At 40.9% G+C, this 23,062-nt stretch overlaps 3 protein-coding genes across 3 annotated transcripts; all 3 read left to right on the top strand.

Moving 5' to 3' along the window:
• Positions 1–5,048: 5,048 nt before the first annotated feature.
• cnr2 (cannabinoid receptor 2) lies at positions 5,049–6,507 on the top strand. The gene is made up of 2 exons (XM_030783201.1): positions 5,049–5,127; positions 5,423–6,507. Exons 1-2 carry the CDS (start codon positions 5,049–5,051, stop codon positions 6,505–6,507), a joined length of 1,164 nt encoding a protein of 387 aa, XP_030639061.1.
• A 1,040-nt stretch (positions 6,508–7,547) lies between these two features.
• Positions 7,548–16,484, top strand: akirin1 (akirin 1). The gene is made up of 6 exons (XM_030781326.1): positions 7,548–7,619; positions 7,715–7,915; positions 13,826–13,978; positions 15,116–15,250; positions 16,082–16,153; positions 16,393–16,484. Exons 2-6 carry the CDS (start codon positions 7,720–7,722, stop codon positions 16,401–16,403), a joined length of 567 nt encoding a protein of 188 aa, XP_030637186.1. The 5' UTR covers positions 7,548–7,619; positions 7,715–7,719; the 3' UTR covers positions 16,404–16,484.
• A 1,948-nt stretch (positions 16,485–18,432) lies between these two features.
• On the top strand, positions 18,433–22,463 carry rhbdl2 (rhomboid, veinlet-like 2 (Drosophila)). The gene is made up of 8 exons (XM_030782622.1): positions 18,433–18,499; positions 19,160–19,387; positions 20,210–20,361; positions 20,574–20,686; positions 20,919–21,019; positions 21,154–21,214; positions 21,360–21,421; positions 21,912–22,463. The coding sequence occupies exons 2-8, from the start codon at positions 19,175–19,177 to the stop codon at positions 22,092–22,094; spliced, it is 885 nt and encodes a 294-aa protein (XP_030638482.1). The 5' UTR covers positions 18,433–18,499; positions 19,160–19,174; the 3' UTR covers positions 22,095–22,463.
• Positions 22,464–23,062: the final 599 nt, after the last annotated feature.

The following is a 23,062-nucleotide window of genomic DNA, read 5'->3' as shown; positions in this document are numbered from 1 at the left end:
AGTTGCTACTCACGTAGTCGTTTTGTTAATGATCATGTGACATTATAATGAGCTCATTTAAAAGTATTCTTGGAGCCCACGTTTAATGCTAAATTACTCAATTCTGATTGCCAAAACAATCCAAAAGGTGTTAATCACAGTTCTACACCAATGTGCCATTCTCAAGGATTGAGAGCAGTGGTTCCTATACAATGCCTAAAGGCAATCAAAAAAACATTACATGTTGCTAAACAATGAGTAATTAGAATAAGTAAACCTGCTTAGTTGTCAGTTTCAAATATGTAATGGCCCCTCTACCCTCCCCAGACAAGTAACAACACAAACACGCTGATGCAGCATGTTGATGTGAACGGTCTCTTTGAATGGTTGATATTTGTTGTAAAAATTAAAGTTATTTATCAGAGTAACAACTGAAGAAAATTACATTTAGAACATGCAAAAGTCATCTGCCATCTGCTGCCAATTGATCGCTGGAATTTGTTTGTGTTGCTTGGTCAGCATAGAATGGTTTTTAAACAGACGTAATCATGCTAACAGTTATTTAACCTCTAACATTCTGGGCTAAGTTAGAAAAAAAAAAGACCACGTCAAGCTACAACTTGGGTAAAGAAGCAAAAAAAAAAAAAAATCTGTCAGAAATTATTTAATGATACCTTACCTATACGTGTGATGAACCTTTAAATAAACCTTTTAGTTTTAGTTAATTCTCATACCTGTTTTTATTACATTGAATTTTCTTAAATAATATGTGGCTTTCCTCTAACGTACAATTTCTAACCACAAGAGCTGGTTGAGACAAATCAAACAAATTCAGCAAATTTGTGCTGAGTGTAAGGATAGGTGAGAAAAAGAAGACAAGGCCAGAAGCTAGTTAGTGAGAGATCTTGTAACTTCTTTTAAATATTTGATAGTGGACAGGTAAAAAAAAATGAGGATGCCAATGATACTTTTATGTTCGATCATGTATATTTTTGGCGCCCCCTGTTGACAACAAATTGTGTCAGTACAGGACAAGGAGATGTCTGTGCATCTTTTCCCTCCTAGGATATTTGGTTTGGATATTTTTAACGTGTTCAGCTTAACAGCAATGCAACGATTTAACCAACTTTTTCCAGCAGTTTGACATTTTGTTACATTCGTAATCAAGGCCATTTAAAAAATATAAACTGAACAGACACAATTTGGTGTCTCAAAGAGCTGACAATCAAGCATAGGTACATTAAGTAGTTTGGAAAATGCAATGAGCCTCTACGTTTTCTGCCAAAATGTGTGAGGGTTTGCCGACATATTCACTCTCTCTCTCGCTCTCTCACACACACATACACAGTGCGAGAGAGAAACAAATCATAGTTCCACATTAGGCCTGGGCGGTATCTGTTTTTTCATTCCTTCCGGACATTTTACCGGGGTATACGGTATGACGGTATTTGTGTTATTGAAAAAAAATGGCTGCTGGTGATAGAAGTCGTAGCATACGACATTGTCTAGTCTACAATAGGGAAACGCGTAGAAAATCCTGTTTGAAGAGTTAGAAAGATCACCCTTCGTTTATTTCAACACCACTCCACATCCTCGTTGTCGCAGAATACACGACGTAATCAACCCCTAGGCTGTAAGGGCAACGTAGTTAGACAATCTACTAACAGTAGCGAATGTAAACACGTAAAATCATGGGCGAGACCACCGTGACAGATATTAAAAATCAGTCCTGTGCGCGATGTTCCCTGTTGTGATGAATTCATTTCATTTTATATTTTCATAAAAATAGCAAATAGTACACACATCTTCGTCCGGATTAGCTGGCTCACCTTTATCATCGGGACGAAACCCAAAATATTCCCAAACAGGGGCAGAAACATTTTTCTTTTATACTAGCGCTACAATATTTCCACCACTCCGCTCTGGTGTGCTCTGGTGGCGCCTGCTGTGCGCGGCAATATCTCACCTAAAAACAGAATTTCCGAATCAGTGTATGGAAAAAGAGAAGCGTCTGTATTTTTGACCACGGTACTGAAATTCAAACCTTCGGTATTTCTAAATACCTCGGTATACCGTAATACCTTGATACCGTCCAACCCTATTCCACATAGTCTCCCACGCAAAAAAGCATTCATAACAGAGGTACACACACAGACACATAGGCAGGCAGACAGACAAATAAACACACGCACACACACACAGTGAAAATGAACCAGTTGGAGTATCAAGTAAAATGAACTTGCTGTCTTGTTCTTGGAAACATTCTGAGACAATACGTGCTTTGTGATATGGCAATGGCACACTATCTTGTCTAAAGGCTTCATGTCATGAAAGATAAAATTTTGGCCAGGATAGCATACACTTAGTCAAGAACAATGTTCAAATAAACTGCGGCATTCAAATGTTGCTCAGCTGGCATCAAGGGACCTGATGTGCACCCGGGAAAATATTCTTCACACCCTCACACCTCTCTCTTCTGGTCTGTACCACTGTTATCAGGCAGGATGGATCCTTTGGCTCATGCTACTTTCTCCAAATTTTAATTCTGCTATTGGTTTTATGCAGCAGAAACCAGGATTCATCACTCCATTGCATGGTTTTCTTATTATTTGTTCAGTGTTTGTGTACCCAGCTACATCTCCTTTTTAGATGACAGAACTATACATTAACCATAATTAACTGTTGGTATAGCCCATTCATGATAAGGGCTAACAAGCTGTTTAACATGGATGCTATTTTATATAGAACAGCTGTCCTATAGCATTATTTGCTTGTTTGTGGCCTGCCTGTTAGCATGGTAATCGCTATCAAATTCTCGCACCAGGAAACAGTTTCTGCACACAGGACGGCTAGTTATTGAATGTTTCCTTTTTGTTGCAACATTCTCCGTAAACTGTAAACATTGTCATGCTAAACACTGCCCAAGCCTAACTGGTAACGCATGATAGACATGCCAATCAGTTTGTTGTAAACTGGCTACTCGGAGAGAACAACGCGTGTGGGTTGCATGAAAATAAACCACTTTATACTTGTAATGACCTCCATGCTTGCTGTTGGAGCATTGTAACGCTCCACTGTGGTTTAGCTTCACACACCAGTGGTGGTTTATTCTGCATCAGAAGCATAGACGTTAGTCTGACAGTTGTCTGACTCATCTTCTCAGAAACCATACTGGGATTATATTTTTACAAACAGGTCAGTAAATAGGATTCCATAAAATGATTGTCACAACAACAGCTGTGGAACCTAAGAGCAAATTAACCAAAGGATCTGAAATTTGGCAAAGAAGGGGGGCAACCTACATTTTTATCTAATAATAAACTTGGCCTTTAGCAGCAGTCATCAGCTGAAACTCCCTAAACCAAAACATCAAGCTAATCTATGAATTCACATCACTCCAGGGCGCTGAATATCACTGACTAGGCCATGGTAATGCTTTTTTTTTTTTTTTTTTTAGCTCAAATTTGTCTTAAGGTTTGATCAACAGCCAGTCAGTATACCCCTCGGGGCTTCAACACCATACAACGACATTGGATGTAGTAGCATACCAGAAATATATGACCCACTGGTGAAAATCGTATTTTTAATAATGATGTATATAAAATATTTGATGTATAATCCTGTCGCATCTTTTCTTTGTAACTGGGACAACCCCCTCCTGCTCTCCACCCATTCTCTGCTTATGTGATTTTAACATGCAGTGGTGGTCAAATTTCAACACTGCAGTGGTGACATCGCGTTTAAGAGAAAAGCAGAAAGAGACAGGGTTTCCTGTGCTTAAATCGCAGACTGAAAGTGAGACAAGGTAAGAATCCTCCTCATTATACCTAATGGTGATAAATGCGGTTTGGTTTCAGGGCTGTTTTATGTGAATGTATAATAACTTATGCTATATCTTTATTAAACTAAAAATTCTGTTACACTGTAAGTTAAAAATCACAATTACTGTAGCCTGTTTTTTTTTTCATATACTGATGTCATTTAAACCGAGGCTGTTAGTTACCCAAGTCACAAGAAGGGTTGAAAAGTCTGAATGAATGACTGAATGTTTCAGTGTTTGTGTGTGTGTGCGTGCGTGTGTATATGAATAAACATATTCTATTCCGCTTACATTACTTGTGTGGCAGCAATTAGTTTTTAGTTCTGATAGTTGCTCATGTTGGAATGCAAAACTGCAAAATCATGAAAAAAAAGGTCTGTTGAAATCTCCAGTAGAGGGCAGGATTTATCATTAATGAAAACAGCTCTCTCTTTAAGGTAGCACAATGCGTATTTAACTGATTTTAGGATTAATATTTTCACCTTATTTATTAGAATTCTGAAGAGAAGGAAATGACTGTTTCTTTCTGTTTAAGTGACAAGTGAAAAAGAAAATCTGGTTTCGCTTTCTTCAAAACCCACTTCCAGAGTGGCATGTGTTGAATTTTTTTGTGTGCTATATTTGAAAATGTATCATAATGTTTCTGTCACAACACCGCCACAACCACAACCACAAACACAAGATTTAACCGTACAATAGTGACAAACAGCTGCAACAGCCGCTATACTAAAAACATATAACCCTTTAAGGACTGTCTCTTACAACATAAATTAGGTCCAACATATTCAGTTTTAAAGACCTTGTCCTACTCAGTTCCTTTGACATGTCAGTAATATGAATGAAGTCTTTGTTGCACTGAATGAATTAGACATCTCCCTAAGAGGATATATTTATCATTAAGAGAAAGACCGGGCTGCCTCTGATTGAGTTTAAAACCTGACGATACCCAGGTAATGCAAAACAGTAGTAGTGCAACCATTAACTATGTATTGTACACACTGTTTATGGGCTGCATTGCCATGAAATGGAGATGACATCACTCCAAAACTTCACCTACTGTATTTTCAATTTGGAAAAAGAAAACCAAATTTGCCGCTTGCGCTGACATTGCAAATTGTAAATATCCATAGTTTTCACAGAGAAGTATATGTGGATTAACCTCACAACCTTTTTTTCTGTTCCAGAATATGTCTCACTTTGTTGAGAAGTGAGCCAAATACTGAATCCAGATCTAACCCTACAGAAAGCCATGGAGAACCAAGCAGTGCAGAACATACTGACACAGACCATGTGTGAAATTGATGGAAGCACCTGCAACTGCTCCACTGGTGATGTCACTTATTTCAAACACTGATATATAAAAATGAGTTTATGTAAAGTATGCATGTCATGAGAGCTCTAAATCAGTGCAAACAATGAAAAACTGACAAGCGAATGTAACCATGTAGCGCACATTACTATTTCTTATCAGGAACAAATATTAATATTTTAAATTTTATTTTATGGACTTGCAAAAATGCATACTTTATCTAAAAAAAGGAAGAACCTGCCTAAGTGTCAATTTACAGATTGTCTGCATTGTATTTCCCATGTTTTTAACTTAATTGCTTAATTTTTTTTTAGAAACCAGTTTTTGCAAGGAACCGAGATGTTACAAAGTCTTGACCCAAACTGAGATGACATCCATTTCCTCCATTCTCTGCCTGGCTGGGCCTCTCACCTTCCTGGAGAACTTCCTAGTGCTGTTGGTGATTGCGAATTCCAAATCACTGCGCCAGCGCCCATCCTATCTCTTCATTGGCAGCTTGGCACTGGCTGACATCTTTGCCAGCTGCTTCTTCACCGTCATCTTCTTAGAATTTCACCTATCTGATGGCAGTGACGGCCCAAATATCTTCCTCTTCAAGCTAGGTGGTGTTACCATGGCTTTTACGGGGTCGGTGGGCAGTCTGCTCCTGACCGCAATTGACCGTTACCTGTGTATTCATCGTATCTCAGACTACAAGACACTTCTGACAAGAGACAGAGCTGTGAAGTCTATAGTGGGACTGTGGACTGTCACGGTTCTTATCTCTTTCCTCCCTCTCATGGGTTGGAGATATAGGACCAATGGTACCTGTTCTAGACTCTTCCCGTTTATCGACCCCATCTACCTTGCTTCCTGGGCAAGCCTCTTACTTGTCGTGCTTTTCCTGATCCTGGTGGCATATGCCCTCATTATCTGGAGGGCACACAAGCATGAGACTACCGTAAAAGTACCACATTTGCGTCAGACAGCTGTAGGAGGCCACACACGTATGCGCATGGATATCCATCTAGCACGTACCTTTGTGATGATTATTGTCATTCTTACAGGCTGTTGGCTGCCTGTTCTTTCTTTCATGATTGTGGATGTCTCCATGAAACTTACAACTGCGCAGCAACGAGCATTTGCTTTCTGTAGCGCACTCTGTTTAGTCAATTCAGCTGTGAACCCCTTGCTTTATGCTTTGCGCTGTCGTGAGCTAAGGATGGAATTTTTGGGGCTTCTGCAATGTGTATTCGGACAACTGGGCTGCAAGTGCTGCTTTACTCATGTCCTTAGCCCAGAAGGAGAGAGAAAGGACGAGCTAGCTACTGTGACAAATGATGAGCTGACACCCCAGGCTGCCTACCCAAACTCTGTGTCTCAAGAGACCAACTTGACTCAAACGAACAGATTTTATTAAGAACATAGATTAAACCAGCTGTTGATTGAGCAGGCTGGAATGGCACAGTGCCTCGCCCATGGGTTGTGTTGCTTTGACAATACAGCCATCATGTATGGAGCACAAATTAATAAATGAATATGAAAGTTTAGTTATGCACTTATTGAAGGTGTTTGTTATTTCAGTTGCTTTGGGGTAAGTGCCAAAAGAACATTTTTAAATGTAAATGTAATTGGAGGGGAAAAAAAGAAAATATATATATATATCATTGCCAGACAAACCATAATCTCTATAGAAATATGCTTTCAAATAAAAGCAATTGTGAAACAGTTTGCAAAAAACCAATACGCAAATGCACTGAACTGTATGTAATGCGTTACAGAGAAATAAAGAATTTGACTAACATGTCTTTGTGTATGTGTACAACTTCACGATTGTTACGCACCTATATACACGATTACTGAATTTTAAACAGTACTTACACGTAAAGCTAGCGAATATAGAAAGCGCCATGAATTATTACGGAGCCTGAGAGAAAGACTAAAGGTAAGAATGAACGTGTCCATCTTCAGAGTTTGAAACTTATAACGCATTTGTTTGACTTCTCACGTGACCAGAACTTTGGTGGTTCCATTTAAAAGATGCTGTTCTAAACACTTTGCATTTGTTTGTGTGTGATCCGCAATAACTACTGCGAGGATAGAAATTTTTTCATCTGTCGGAACAAACCAGTCAATTAATCATTCCTTATTTCAAGAATTTGGCAGCGAACAAACTAAACAGTTCGGTGTATGTTCGATTATCTTGACACTGACGTAAGTAGTCAGATGGGTTAACAGGGTTTCAGATAAATTAATTCCCTTTTCTACACAATATAACATGGCGTGCTAAACAAATGACATTTTAAAAGCTTTTGGGAAAGTCTTAAAGTTGGCGAGGTATGTCTTATTTCGGTGTAGGAGAGTGAAACAGGAACATCACACAGGCTTTTACCCCTCTAGTTCAAAATGGTTTCGTCTCCATTGTGGCCAGTTGGTTTTAACTAGAAGCTTTGGCAGTTAGCAGACAAACCCGGCACAGAGAGGGTGGGGAGGTTGTTGTAACGAAAGGCGAGCGGAGGAAAAGAAATCCGAGTAAGAATATTTGGAATTGTTAGCCATTAATTAAAGAATTATTATCAAACTTTTGAGCATTTCCCCGCCCAACTTTTTATCCTTTATTTATTTAGCAACCATGGCGTGTGGAGCTACGTTAAAACGTCCTATGGAGTTTGAGGCCCTTCTCAGTCCTCAGTCTCCAAAGCGGAGAAGGTGCAATCCTCTCCCTGGGAGCCCCAGCACTCCGTCCCCACAAAGATGCAGCCTCCGGCCGCAAATGGAGACCGCATCAGTCCCCCAGCCCATGGGAGGGGAACATAGGCTCACTCCAGGTACGAAATCAATACATTTATTCGTATAATTTAACGGTGAAATGACTGGAAGCGAGTGAACTTGGTATGGGGGAGGGGGTTGGCACGGTTTTGTAGCCAGCATGCTAACAAACAAGAAATGTGGGTTCGATAACGTTAGCTCTTGTGAAATGTAAAAAAAAGGGTATTCCATGTGCCGTTCGTGTATGAACTTGTCTGGCTTAATCAGAACGCTCTTTTGTCCTTCTGCACACCATTTGTAGTATTTTCAGTGCTGACAGGACCTACTGAGATTTTGTCCTTGTAGAGTGATAAATTATTTGTGGCAATTCTCAGGGTACATCTGATAACTGGCAATTCATGTGACAAGTTTTCATATTCAAATCGTCAGACTTCCTGGCTGAAGAACCCAATCATTATTAAACACTAAATCAAATGCCCATTAGCTATCATGGCTAGGTGGCTAGGAAGCTAACCAACGCACTTGGCTAGCATGACAATAAGCAATAACTTGCCAGCTTTCTGCTATGTAAACATTTCACTCGCTTAACGTATGAAATTGTGAAATCAAAGATGGCATTGTTAACCTTTTTTTGGATGCGACACTCGAGGAAGCGTCATGCTTCTGTTAACTATAGCCAATTCTCCATTGATTGCTTTATCACCTCAAAACATGTCCAAAGACAACTGTTAAAGGTCTCCTTTACATCGCCAAGACTAACAGTGACCAGTGGACGTTAATGAAAATATCTATGATCATCCTTGTTTTCAAGAAGCCTTATATTCATTAAACCCAATATTATGGCGTTTGACAATGGGAATGTTAATTGGTGATCAGAAATTCCATTGAGCGTAAGAACTGTTTGTCAGTCCCTCCACTCGGTCATCTCATTTGTCCTGACCCGTGGCTCTGCTATTGGTTCAGGCTGGAACAAGCATAGCTATTGTACTTTGTCCATTTGCCCGAAATGCTGTTGTTCTGTTCATTCATGCTTACACCCTTTTTTACTCACCCACTGAAAAGCTCTCTCCAGTGAAATCTGAATAGATCTGGGAAGTAATGGGTCTTATAGAAATGATAACCAATGGCTTTTTGTCTAGAAAGGGGCATTTTACCAATCAGCCCAGTGGGATTAGAGGTGCTTGATGACCACTAATCAGGTTTCTTAAAATACTAGTTAAACCGCTCCATCTTCGAATTATTTAATCACTTTCCCGTACCTGATTTATGTAGTCACTGAATTTTATGGATTATTCGACTGAGTAGATTGAATTACTTAAATGATGTTGTAGGAAGGTCTGTATCTCTTTGTAGAATGTGCCTGAAATTATTATTGAAAATCCTACACTATTTCAAATCCTTGGCTTGAGTGAAAGATTCCTGTTTACAGTTAAATATGTATCTGGCCCCACCTGCTGCAAACATAATGTGAGGCATTTGAGTGAGTCAGAGAAATTTAGCAAGTGAATGTATCTGTGACTGACTACATTTGGTGTGGATTGGTTACTGTAATCACAAGCAACCTTTTGTTTTCAAAGCACATCCATAAATATCAGTACTCTGGCTTGTGCATGTATATAGATGCCTCTTTCCTTTAAACAATGAGGCCCAAATTTCAGCCCTATCCCCAAGCCAAGTAGGCTACTTCCTGTAATAGCCACCCCTTGTTCTTTTTTCACACTTAAAGGATTTTTCCAGATTATGAAATCTGAATCTGTAACACTATTGCTATAAATCTTATCCATGTCTAGCTCTACGGTTTCACTTTGCTTGTGTGCTGGCTGTTTATTGGCTGCCGTCCACATGTGGAGGACAATTGTTCCGCTCTGGAATGCCTCTTTCATTCTTTCTGGTCCAGTTAACTCCCTCCAACCAACACTTCTGTCAGTTCATCTGTTGTAATGGTCTGCAGTTATAGTCTTTGACCAGTTCAGTCCCCGTTTGGTAACATTCTCTGGATTGTTTTTAAACTGTTAGTTGAGTTGATTGAGAATTGAATAGGCCGATACAGGAAACTTAACGTTCGTCTGAGGAAAATGTGGCTGGAGCTAAGCGAATCAAGCGGATCTTTCCCTGTGAGTGAAGCTGCTGTTTTGGGGAAGAGGAAGAGAAGTATCCTTTTCATAAGTGTACATAGAGCTTTAATCTGCTCAGCCCACATCTATGATTTAGCTCTGAAGCCTTTGTTGCTGAGGCTTTGAAATGAAGTCACACAGGAAAGAGCAGAGACTCATTTAAAAAAAAAAAAAAAAGGAACTCTCACGCATGTAGGTGTTGACTTTAGCGCTCAAAATACGGACTGCGAGAATGATGTGCTTTGATATCGCTGGCCGGGGCAACAGCGAGGGTATTGCCAGCTGCAATTAGACTCCTTTGTTTGTTTACGAAAAAACCTTGCCGTGTTTTACATGGACTGACTTCCCTCTCAGCTTCACGTTGAAAGTTAATAATAAGAAACAATAAGGAAACGGGGCATCTATCAGTCAAGTCAAAGCCCATTTTTTTGTCATTAGACAGTGACAAATCTCTACAACATACAACAGTTATTTATCTCTCAGGTAGGTGTAAAGGTTTAGTGAATACAAGGAGTTTTTGCACTTAAAATTCAGACAGACATCAAAACAGATGCTCTATCATGGCCACTGAATTGGAAAAATTGCAGGTATTACACTAACAGTTAGCGTGTTTTACTGTGAAAAGAAACCTTTTCATAGCTTTTTTCCGAACATGGTGATGAGGGCTGTCCCTTCTAGTGAAATGTGAAAAAAATGACTTGATGGGTGTTACATTGTAAAGGGAAGTTTGAGTGAATACGTGTTAAGTGGACTCTAAGAGATATCACTGTCAGCAGTTGCCAGTGTTTAATCTGATGTGAATGCTCGGATCCAACAAATGTTTACGTGAACTCTGTGGGATGTCTGTGCAAGTCTGCGTTCAGATATGGAAGACATTTTGTGTTCCACTCCAACTCTCCCTCTCAGCTAAAAGAACAACTGGCCACTTGTAACAAGTGAACCCCCCTCCCCCCCCGTCAGTCGTTCCGTATGTTGCCAAGTGCTGAACCCCAGTCTTGAAGGTTGCTTGGCAACAAATACCGTGCCACGGTCAGACTTCAATGACAGTCTCCTTGAAGAAGGATTTAAGGTGAAAGTCCAGTCTAAAACGCTTAATGACAGACAAAAATGAAAGAAACTCAAATGCAGCTTTAGAATGGCAAAATGGAAGAGGAGTGTCAGCTGGGGGGGGGGGGGGGGGGGGCGGGCGGTGTCTGGCACTATCCGGGATCCTTCTCTAATGATGTATAGGACCGTGAGTTAAGATCTGTGAAGCCAAGAGGAAGTGGTGAAAGCAGTGCATCTGGCCAAGTTCGCACTCTTGGGACCCACTGAATGGCGTTCCAGCCTCCACGCTTACTTGGCTGATAACAGAGGGCTGTGCTGGCCGCGATCTTGTGTGTGGCATTCGCTAGGCAAACTGACTAGAGATGGAGTGAAATGCATCATAAACTGTTCCAACTGGCACCGCACAGCATGACAGCCAGATGAGGCTGTTGGGAACAGTTCAGATTTAGTATTGTAAGTCCATACTCAAAAAAAAAAAAAGAAATGTAAGTGTGGCCATTTCTGTTAATGTGCTGGGGCTAACTTCCATCTTCTGCATGACAAAAATAGTCTGTGTAATAGATTCCCTTTCATAGTTTTCATTTGTTTTAACAGAATAGCAAAATAAAGGCAGTTGTCTATTAACAAAAAAGTATTGCACAGAAAACATGAACACTCCATAGAATATCAGTGTGATCACAATTGCACTTAAAAGTGATGTAAGCAGCTGAAACGTTCACAGAAAAGTGGTTTAGTAGATGGTCATGGATTGAATCTTATTGTGAAGCTCCAGTGTGACAGTGTTTGAAATACAGCGCGGCGAGGGTAGAACACACTATGGCTCCAAATGCTCCATAAGACGCCCAAACCAACAGTCTCCAACACTCTGCCACGGCCTGGTCATCTAAAGCCATCAATTCAATCACCCAGATTTTTTTTTTCCCCCTCTCACGTCACTGTCTGGAGGAAATTTGTCTCTCTTTTTTTTTTTTTGAAAGTATCCTCCGGTGTTTGTTTACCTGACTGATCCGTGCAAACCCACTTTCATGCCTCTTAACGTTCTCCTTTCAGATGCTTTAACTATTTTGTCGCGTTGAAAGCAGCCTCGTGAAACACTGGCATTGCGAATTCTACGAGGGGCTGTTGGGCTGTTTTCATTTCTCACTTTAAAATGGCCCCAAGCTGCCGGTATTTAGTCTCACTGTAAGCAGTAAACTTTTTCCAGTAGAGCCTTACCGCCTCTGATTCTGGATAATGTCCATTTACGCCACCTCTTATGACAGGTTGCATAAACAGAGCACAATAGGATAGCGTAGACTTCCTCAAAGAATTGGATTTTGACCGGGCTTAAGGTAGCCGACAGCGATCAAATGTGTCTTTATCGGCGCCGATACAGATCTTTTAGGTCAGCTTGGGACATCAGTAATGCTAAACGGACTTAATGAGAAGAATGCTTTAAAGCCAAGGCATTGTCTAGAACCATTCTATCAGTAGAATTTCAGAGGCCAGCGACAGTGTGAAGAGCCTGTTGGAGTGGAGGTGGGGGGGTGAGGGGGGGGCGATTGACTGACAGAAGATAAGGATGTAGACATGGTTGCACCCCAATGACACGGCTTTATTGGATGCAACTAGCCTTCCTGTCGTTAAATCAACAAGGTGAACCAGATTAGAGTGGCTCTGTAAACACAGGAAGTCAGTACGTATGTGTGCCGCAGCCTGTGTCTCAGTCACCGAGACGCTGTTGTTTTGGAATGCACAGTCACACAACTTCCCTTTTTAAACCACACCAATCAGCCCGTCCTCAGCCATCTGCTGCACTGCAGATGTTTCTTCGCCAAAAACGTAGAGGTTAACAAGGCTCCCCTCCCCACCCCGCCAAGATAAACATGTCAGTCTTTTCTCAGATAGAAGTGATCTTAGGCCTGTGCTTGTTCGGGGTGGGGTAAGACAGCAGCCCCGAAACACTCTTCCAGGTGACCTACTTAGAAAATGAATTTATCTTTGTTTGTTTTGTTTTCCTATAGTGGTGGATTCAAGTGGATTCAGTTACCCCCCCCACGAATGTTTTGAACTAAAGATAAAGGTCAGAGAGGTCATGTTGGGAAAAGGTTCAATAAGTGGGGGGAAAAAAAAAGGAAAGAAAGAAAAAATTGCAGCTTCTGTTGAAAACAACGTGGGGAAAACAGAGAGTGTGTCACACGCTGAGGTGGACTCTGTCATTTAGTGGTTAAAAGATGAGGCCACTGATGATAAGACCCAACCCGATTTCCCAGAAAAGAGGCTAGAGAGGGTCCCAATTTCACTCCCCCCCCTCCCCCTTCCACGCTGCGGTCCGGCTCTATGTCACCCAGATCCAGTTTCCATAAATAAAGCTCAGTTTCATCGTAAAGCCAACACATCGTTTAAGAGAGGACCTAACCTACCTATCAGGCCGTCAGTTTGAAATGCTTAGCTGCTTCCCACCTGAGTTCAGCTGTGGTGAATTGGTTGACTTTTGAATCTTAATACCCAGTGTATGGTGTGGTCTTATATATATATACACACACACACACACACACACGGTTACTCCATGGCAAAAGGGATCTTGAATATGGTGTAAAACTGGTTTCAACAGCTTTTATAGAGAAGTCACACAGCTTGGCCTAAAATAAGGATATCCGGCGTGTGTGTGTGTTTGTCATGCTTTTGTGATTTCAAGAATAATGTGGTTTTGCAATCAGAATTAAGATGGAAGAACATCTTCATTTATTTATTTTTTTCGGTTGTCCTAGACTATGTCATCACTTTTTTTTTTTTTTTTCCCCCCCTTCTCTCCTCTCCCCTCAACAGAGCAGATTTTTCAGAACATTCGACAGGAGTACAGCCGCATTCAGAGGCGTCGACAGCTGGAGGGGGCTTTCAACCAAAGCGAAGCTGGAAGTTCGACCGAGGGGCGTAGCCCCACCCCCACCCCCACGCTCAGCTCCCCCAGCTCGCCCTCAGGTCAGTTCACCCAGTTACATCTCCTCACCAACAAACTCTCTGTGTGCTTCACAAAAGGTCCGACAAGTGTATTTAACTGGGTTCAGTCACAGTTGTGGGTGGCTTCAGTGCAGTGAGCATTCAGGCTCTGATGGGCCAGAACAGGGAGACTTTTTTTTTTTTTTCCTAGGGGATTTTTTTTTTTTTTTTTTTCGTTTGGAGACGTGATTGGACAAGAAAGCTTCAGAGCTTTTGTAGCTGGCCAGGTCATTGTAAGGTTAAAAAGCAATAACTGTTACCCGTGATTTTTACAAATACGGCTAAGATGACATGAAGTGGATTCATTTGTGTTCTGGTCAGAATCAGAATTATGGCTGTAAAAGCCCGAACGTCACTGCCAGTTTCGAGCCATTCGTTCTGTGAAGCCACCTGTGGTCCTATTCATTTGTTGCTGTTATGTAACCAAGTCCAGGCAAGGCCAGAACTACACTCACTCATCCAGTCAGATATTACATGGCTCACTGCTGAGGCACTGACTGGTTAGTGATGCTCAGGATATGTCTCTCTATCTCTTTACATTATCATGTAGAGGTGTTTTGTATGACTGAAACAATAGCCTTGGTCACGTCAGTGAATTTCGGCGTGTCTGTACTGGGGTCTGCACGGCCCAGTCCAGACCAGACCGGACCAGTTGGCTGATTAGGAATGACTCATGGATGTGCCGTATCGCAGGTTTAGGGTGGACTTGCGCTGCAAAGGTGATATGGGGGATATCAAGTTAAAGATGTGAAAAGACTCAATTACCTCAACTCCCAAGACACGAGGCAAGAGATTTTAGAACTGGTTTAAGCGCAGGACAACGGCGCGCCTCGGGTCACCTCCCCGGTGTTTATCCAGAAAAGTCTTCGGAATCCGTGACCATCTGCACATGAAGATGAGATGTGTTCCCAAGGGACGGTCTATAATCCAGGTCTTTGGAGGCAACTGCATTCTAAAGTGCCATTATCACTCTCTTACAATAGCAAGTAGTCAGTTGTGCCTTGTAGGACAGCTGTTTTTCAATGGCACACTCTGCACTTGAGCTGCTAGAGTATTGATGGCATAGAATTTTTCTTATTTATTTATTTTAACAAAGCGTATGTGTGTGTTGATTTCCAGGTGCCTCATCAGTGAAGAAGGACCAGCCATCGTTCACGCTGCGGCAGGTTGGCTACCTCTGTGAGCGCCTCCTCAAAGACCACGAGGAGAAGATCCGCGAGGAGTACGAGCAGATACTGAACACAAAACTTGCAGGTATGGCGCACGCCAGCACCAGTCTACTCCATTACTAAAGTCTCTGTAGCCGCATTTACCTACCGTTACGCATGCCTGAGTTCTCACCTTTCTGTGGGCAGCAGCTCAGAGGGCAATAATACACTGTAAAATTCAGTTTCAGTTCTCTTTTAAAGCTGCATGTGCTGTTTTTTTTTTTTTTGTTTTTTTTTTTAATACGGGGGTTCATTTGTTCACTCATGGTTTTTCAAACATTTTTGTTTGTTTTTATTTTTCACTCAAAATGGCCATTTTCTATAACGCACTGAAGTGCTTTCAAAAATTACCTTGATTTTTCACATTCACCATATCAGTCAATTTCAAAGCAAGTGATTTTTAAAATATCTTCAGTCCAACAAAACCAAACCATTGTTTGTGGTGCAGGATTTTCAGGGTTAACTTGGACAGAGATGTTTAACCTCTCTTAGGCAGCAAAGCAAAACAGCATCTACTATTGACCCTGAACACGATTCAAAGCTATTTCTTGCTCAGTCAGCCCATTTCAGTCACACTCTGATTCAAATACTCCATTTCAAAAGGTAAACAACAAATAAGCCTGCTAATATTAGTCCACTGAAATAACCCTATCAGAACAACCACACTGACTGTGTCGCAAGGAGATCCCAGTGCTGACAGTGGTGAATGTTTTTATAAGGAATGTTGTGATTTGTATCTAGGTAACTAAAGATTAATATACGTTTCAGTTAAGGCTTCCTCTAGTCACTCTTACTTTTAGTATATGGTGTCACCCTTGTGTTAATGCTGTAGGGTTTCTCATTTTGAAACATTGTCTTTGTCTGTCTTGTGTTTCAGAACAATACGAATCCTTTGTGAAGTTCACACAAGATCAGATCATGCGAAGATACGGTGCCAGGCCTGCTAGCTGTAAGTACCTCATTAATCACTGTAACAATATTGACCCACAACCCAACACCTGTTCAAAGTATGTTCGGATTCTTGCCTCTGAGAACGTGGTACTGCGGTGGTGTAGCCGCACCAAGCCCAGACTTTATACAACACTGTAGTCTGTCATTTTCTTTGACCAAAGTACCCTGTATTAAAAACCATACATAAGACTTGTTTTAAGGCTGGAGTTATGATGTTCTGTTCATTTATGATTCCAGATGTGTCCTGAAGAAGTTGATCGATGGGTACCAGCGTCCTCGTAATCGAATGGTTGCTGCTGTACCACCCCGCCCCCTTTACTTTATTTTATTGGTCCCATCCCCCCCCCCCCCCATTTCTTTTAAATCCTCCGGTGCCATTGTTTATCCACATTTTATCCCCAGGTGACTGAAATCCAAACCTGTTACTGCAGCCCCTGTGATGAGAAATTCAAAATAAACGACACAGAAAGACTCCTTTTGATAATCTTTTCTTGCTGTGAAAAAAAAGCTCTATTAAAAAGCTGATGTCAGACTCTTTTTGACGCTGTAAGAAACACTTGGCTGAAGTGATTGTTCTTTGTAACCGACCATTACTGATCTTCTGCAGCAGCTGTATGAAACCCTGCCTCTCTCTCTCTCTGTCTTTATCTTTACTCTGCTTTCTGTTCAAGTCTTTGCTGAAGGATGTGGATTACGTTTTCCTTTTGGAGAAAAATAAAAGTTCTGTAACAAGTTGAGGTTTGTCTTGATTTTATTCCAATATTTTATCTACTTATAAATAATGTATTTTACCGGACAAATATGAAACTTAACGGTCACGTTTCAATAACAGTTTGTGTCACAAACACAAATATAATGTACACGTAGTTTGACGAAAGCATGTCAACGACTTCAAATCAATTTCACTATTTAATGAACAGTAACGATTGAGCAAAACCACAATCGTAGCCGCTAAAATGTAGGCCATTTCGAAACATCTGTCACCTGTTTAAAAAAAAAAAGACCTACATGGCATCAAATGTAGCATGTCGGCTACCAGGTAACATTTTATTTCCTCCTTTTTTCCCCACTGCAGCAAGTCCTCTGACGCCGACTTGAAATCAAACGTGTCCAGTGTTTCTTTGCTGCTTGCAAAGCGCATAAGCCGCGTCAGTCTCTTACGTTTTGTATGAGCATGAGCGGACCTTGTGACCGGCAAGTTTTAAATTTATCGTTTTTGTTTTTTAAATAAATTTTACTAAGCAAAAATTAGTAATTACCGGCTAACACAAACCCTAATGTGTGTGTATATATATATATTACATATATATATACATACATATATATGAGAGAGAGAGTACCCTATGGTGAAATACAAAGTCGTGCGTCTTGGCAAACGTTTCCTGGAACCATATATAGACTCATCTCATATCGTAATGAATGATCTTGCGGTGACATGACAGTTAAGTAGATAAAAAAAATACAGCCATCAGCCACATGCAAAGCTGCACAGGTTTCGCAGCTGTTTAAATACAGAAATTTGAAACCAGTGTAATGACGCGGAAAACTTAGTCTTGGAGTTTGCTTTGTGGAATTACCGTGCTCGATGTAATAAAATAAATAAATAAATAAAATAAACAACAGAACGTTTTCATCACCGTGTATCTGTCAACTTTCCACTTTTTCGTGAGCACTAATCGTCATAATTATGTAGTTGGAAATGCAGTGCCCTCCAGTGGTGTGGTTTACAACAACACGAACATTAAAACCTCTAAACTGTGTTTTAAAATGCATGGTTAGACAGATATAAAAACACAGCGATTTCCACGAGTGCTTAAACTTGTTTAATTTCCCCATTAAATTTCTTATTAAAGCTAATTATAATCTTCTTTCTCATCGTGACGTCATGCTACTCAGGTGTGGTTGCCCGCGGAAGCGCAGGTAGAGTAAATGGTAACAGTTGAAAGAAATTACAGCCACAGTTGCTTTCAAAACAGGGAGCTAAATAATCGTAGAATTCAGAGAAGAGCAGCGCCTTATTCCTGCTCAAAGGAAGGAAGTCCCGATCAGGAAAGGCTGAGTGAACTCTAAAATTATCTTATGATAATTTGCTAAGGAGAGACAGTCACTTTAGAAGGGGGGACCCGCGCAGGAATACCGCCATGTCTTATCGTTTTCCGGATATTTTGAAGTCAACACTTTCTCCATTGATCCGTCCAGTATGCAAATTAAATGTAATGCGCAAGCAGTATTAATAACGTTTAAGCAGTTAGTTTATGTATAGTATTTAAAGTGTGATTCATTTCGAAAGGAGCAGTGTATTTGGAAGTTTTTTTCTCGGGACCTGAAGACACGTAAAAACGAGGTATGTTTTTTTCCACCCGAATTTTTCGTCATGTAGCCTATGGGATGCGGTGCGGGGGAGATGGCATGTTTATTGTTTGTTCTAAGTATAGTAAGTGTAATGTAAATGTAAAAACGCCTAATGCGTTTTAAGTGCAGTAAAAGTTCACATCATATAGACCATTTTTACATTTTCGACATCTTAAGGTATTTTCTTATTTCAGCTCCACTAAAGTGTAGGCTACATGTAACTCATAATTCAGTACTATTTTACAGTTAGTGGTTTCCGCTGAGAGAAATTCTTAGGAATCATGTTTGTTTGTGTGGCAGGAAGAGCCAACATTCCCTAAGGAATGCCAAATCAGATTCAACAGCGGTGCTTTCATAGTCCAACTCCCGGAATAACTTTCAAAGTACATTTGAGTCTAAACGCATTCAGGCACACTAGCACATTGTCACATAACACGAAAACGTATAAAATTAAAAGTAAGGCAGGCTTAGGACACTGAACGTTACTCAGCTCACATCCGTGAAGATAAGAAATTGTCCCCTAGGAAATTTGAATAAATTTAAATGTAACCTCTTCTTTTCTTCTCTTTCTTCTTTTCTTTCTATTTTTTTTTAAACGAAAATGGTGAAACTTACTCTGCTTTTTTTTTTTTCCATTTAATTTTGAATTTAGTTCTGAATCGGAGTCATGGCAACGGTTGACATTGAAGAACAAGATCCTCTCTCTGGGCAGGGAGGGGGGAGAAATATGCAGGAGGACGACGAGAACAGGGGATGTTGTGTCAAATTCCAGGAGACTGTATCCAGGTGGATGCTCCCAGAGGATTCCCGTAATACATACCTGGAGCGTGCCAATTGCTGCCCACCGCCGATTTTCATCATCCTCATCAGTGCTGCCGAGGTAAATACCTGAACAGTCAACAGACAGTTTTACTGTACTGGAGGGCATTTTAATGGACTAAGAAGATCCAGCTGCCTATTGAATCTTATAACTGTGATGCAAAGGATACGAATGCTTTCCTGTGACGGAGAGCAAATCTACAGATCTTTTTAGTCTCATCTCCACCTTTCATTCCAGTGAGGAAAATCAGAATCTGGTTGTCTGCGGTAATGAGCAGATTCTCCCTCCATCTCCATGGTGATGTTTCCAAGCCATGTGTACGATACACCCTCGTATAGGTGTAATGCCCAGTCACTCACTCACTATCTGAGCCGCTTATCCTAATCAGGGTTGGGGGACGATGCTGGAGCCTATCCCAGCATTCATTGGGTAAAAAGGTGGGGGAAACACCCTGGACAGGTTGCCAGTCCATCGCAGTAATGCCCAATCACCTAATGTTAATTATGTAATAATAGTGGTTTTCATACCAGGTGTATTCAATGTGCAGTAATTAACTTAATTATCTGATTTTATATTAACGACCAGTGCACAGTTCTGACGTTTACTGTGACGCCACGTCACAAAAAAAAAAAGAAACCGTTTTTCACCTTTATCTCTGAGGTTGTCTCACTTCAGACATGTCATTTAATCTGTGTTCTCCAGCGCAGAGGTTTTGCTAACACCATGTTTAGACGTTTCCACGGTCCAAGGGTGTTTACTGGAATGTTATGGACTGTGACGCACAACAAGGGCGCTGCATTTTGAATTGTAGGAAATCAGGTGTTGGATTTTTTTTTCCCCCCTTTGTTCCCGATGGCAACTCTCCTCTTAAACTCCATACAGCTGGCTGTGTTTATCTACTACGCGGTGGTGGGGAAACCGCAGAGCCAGTGGATGACGCTGGAGAGGGAGATCTGGGACAGTCCACTGACATATCAACCTGAGCACAGGGAAGAGGCCTGGCGTTTTATCTCCTATATGTTTGTGCATGCCGGGTAAGGCTCAGTCCTCCCCCATTACCCATCTGGAAATGTAATTACAGTCCAGGCTCTCGATACAACATTGTATTGCTGTTCTCAAACAAAATCATCCACTCCAGACAATGATAGTGATCCAGCTGTTTGATGACCCACTACTTGATTCAGCACTGCGATCTTTATAGCTCTTCTGTCATAGCCCGGTTTGAAGTATTCCTCTTCTCTGGTAGGGTGGAACATATCGCTGGTAATCTGATCATGCAGCTTCTCCTGGGCATCCCTCTGGAGCTGGTACATAAAGGATTTGAAGTAGGCATGGTTTACTTGGCTGGAGTCCTTGCAGGTACATAAACACACTACACTATTTTCCCTGGTTAAACAAATTACAAATAAACCAGTCCAAGACATAAGAAACTCATTGTAAACTTCAGGTCATTAATAAAATACCGTTCAGCATATAAATGTCCATATTCTCTGTCTTACAAGTTGGATTCACTTTTTCTTTGTTCTCCAGCAGTGCGCTGAGAGCTCGTGTTGTACATTGTATTGTAAGGCATTTGTGATTCCTCTGCTAGGCTCTCTTGCAAGCTCCATCTTTGATCCTCTCAGTCCTCTTGTGGGGGCCTCAGGCGGTGTCTATGCTCTCATGGGGGGCTACTTCATGAATGCCGTAGTGGTGAGAGGAGCCGCCTTTCTCAGATGTTTTTCTACACACTGCACCTTCATTGCCCTGTTTTTTTTTCTTCTTTTTTTTGTACTATTATGTTTTCCATTTTTGTCATTCTCCCCCCACCTCTTCTTCCCTTATAGAACTTCAGGGAGATGATTCCCGTGCTGGGAGTGTTCCGTATCCTGGTGATCTTGCTTATAGGTGGGTCTGCTCCGTCTCCACTCTCCTCATCTGCAAGCTTCCGTTACAGACTTAAGAATGATACCATTCAGTTGTGTAGGGTTGTCTGACTTTTTTTTTTTTTTCTTTTACGTTTACTGTTATGATCTTTAATTTTTTTTTTCAGTTGGAACAGATATGGGCTTTGCTCTTTACAGACGATTTCTCTCAAACGACGAAGGTTTAAGGGTGAGACGTCGACCTTCAGCCACATTAACATGCACTCTGATATGGATAAAGACAGATTCTGTCAGGCAGCTCTGTCTTGTGTCCTTCTGTGACCATTGCTTAGATCCCACTCGTGGCAAAATGAGAGGGTTGTATAAGAATGACAAAAAGTGGTAAAGTTCTGCCTCTCCAAACCCTGCTCAGAAGGAACCGAACATTTGTTGTTCTCAAATTCTTAGTCATCTCTGTTACAGTGGGAGAATGCTTGACCTGTGACTTTAATGAGGCAGTTCACAATATGAACAAGTACATCTGGTTTTGAACAAGTACATCAGGTTTCTAATAGGCAGAATTCAGAGAAGAGCTTATTTACAATGCACTTAATGTGAATAATTCCAGATTACTTCACAGTTAAGCCTACTGTGCTAAGAAGTGACGGGGAGGAGTTGACTGCAGTGTGAGTTATGGGAGGCTCTGTTGTGAGGTAACCTCCTGTTTTTGTCTCGTTCAGGTCTCGTTTGTGGCTCATATCGGGGGTGGAATTGCTGGCATGACCATCGGTTATGTCTTCTTCAGCAACTATAACAAGAAACTCCTTAAAGACCCGCGTTTCTGGTTCTGCATCGTCGGCTACATCGTCTTCCTCTTGTTTGCCGTTCTCTTCAACATCTTTCTGTCTCCAGCAAATTCATAGGGCTCTTTGGTACAGGAATGAAACTCCCAGAAGTTCAAAAAACAAAAACAAAACACCTCAAGTTTAGTGAGATGTCACTATGAGCTTTTAAAATTACATTTCAGTTGTTGTTGTGCATGAGGTTCATTTTTATTAATTTAGATTTAGTTATTGCGTTGAGTAGATTAGCATTCAGGCTTCTTTGCTTTCGGCTGGTTAACATATTTCGCCAAATTAGCTAGTGCCTTGAATACTGAGAAATGAGGTGTTTACATAGTGAATCATTTACTGACAGTGTTGCGGAGTAGGTTCTCCCTCAGGAAATACTTGTTGGCAAGCAAGAGCTTGTTGTATTGTGTGTTTGTGATCACAGGGTAAAAAAAAAGAAAACAAAACAGAGGGTAACGTCTTCCTGTGACTCAGGCATTTGTCTGTGAGCCAATAGTGACTCGTGATCACGTCTTCATCTCTCTGCCTCACTCAAAGAAATGGGACGTTTTTTAGGATCTCTCCCAATGTTTTCACTGACTTTTGTTTTTTTTGGTTTTTTTTTGCAAGTGCTTCTCTTTTAAAATCGTGTTTGATTTTGTAATTGCATTCAGGGATATGCAGCTTGCTTACCTGTTCACTGCTGGACCATTTTAACTGTATGCCTGTTGCCCAGTAGAGGGCAGCACTTACACACTTGACTCTGTCTAAGATCGTATCATCACTCACTGTAATCGGGGCATTACATAAACCTTTGAATGGCAGTCAGTTTGAAAATATGTCAAATCAATGATAATATGTGGCCTTAAACTGAAAACTCCTCTTTTTCCATCAGTGCCTTGTACAGATTTGTTACAACATAGAATTTCAGTGAACGGTTTGTAAATAAATCATTTAAAAAGAATATGACAGTGGTGTTTGTTTGTTTTTTTCAATGTAGTTTAAGGCATTTTCAAAATAAAAAAAAAATCAGAATTTATTTGTTCAAATTTGGTGGTCAA

Source organism: Chanos chanos, chromosome 8 (genome assembly GCF_902362185.1).
Source record: "Chanos chanos chromosome 8, fChaCha1.1, whole genome shotgun sequence".
NCBI classification, from domain to species: Eukaryota; Metazoa; Chordata; class Actinopteri; order Gonorynchiformes; family Chanidae; genus Chanos; species Chanos chanos.
This window is presented reverse-complemented; position numbering and strand designations above follow the sequence as displayed.

Excerpts from the sequence above, each read along its gene's own strand:
- cnr2 (XM_030783201.1), top strand. The coding sequence starts at position 5,049 with ATGGAGAACCAAGCAGTGCAGAACATACTGACACAGACCATGTGTGAA. Across the intron at positions 5,128-5,422 it reads CACCTGCAACTGCTCCACTG|AAACCAGTTTTTGCAAGGAA; the intron begins GTGATGTCACTT and ends ATTTTTTTTTAG.
- akirin1 (XM_030781326.1), top strand. The coding sequence starts at position 7,720 with ATGGCGTGTGGAGCTACGTTAAAACGTCCTATGGAGTTTGAGGCCCTT. Across the intron at positions 7,916-13,825 it reads GGAACATAGGCTCACTCCAG|AGCAGATTTTTCAGAACATT; the intron begins GTACGAAATCAA and ends TCCCCTCAACAG. Across the intron at positions 15,251-16,081 it reads ACTGAACACAAAACTTGCAG|AACAATACGAATCCTTTGTG; the intron begins GTATGGCGCACG and ends CTTGTGTTTCAG.
- rhbdl2 (XM_030782622.1), top strand. The coding sequence starts at position 19,175 with ATGGCAACGGTTGACATTGAAGAACAAGATCCTCTCTCTGGGCAGGGA. Across the intron at positions 20,687-20,918 it reads CTTGGCTGGAGTCCTTGCAG|GCTCTCTTGCAAGCTCCATC; the intron begins GTACATAAACAC and ends TTCCTCTGCTAG. Across the intron at positions 21,215-21,359 it reads CCTGGTGATCTTGCTTATAG|TTGGAACAGATATGGGCTTT; the intron begins GTGGGTCTGCTC and ends TTTTTTTTTCAG.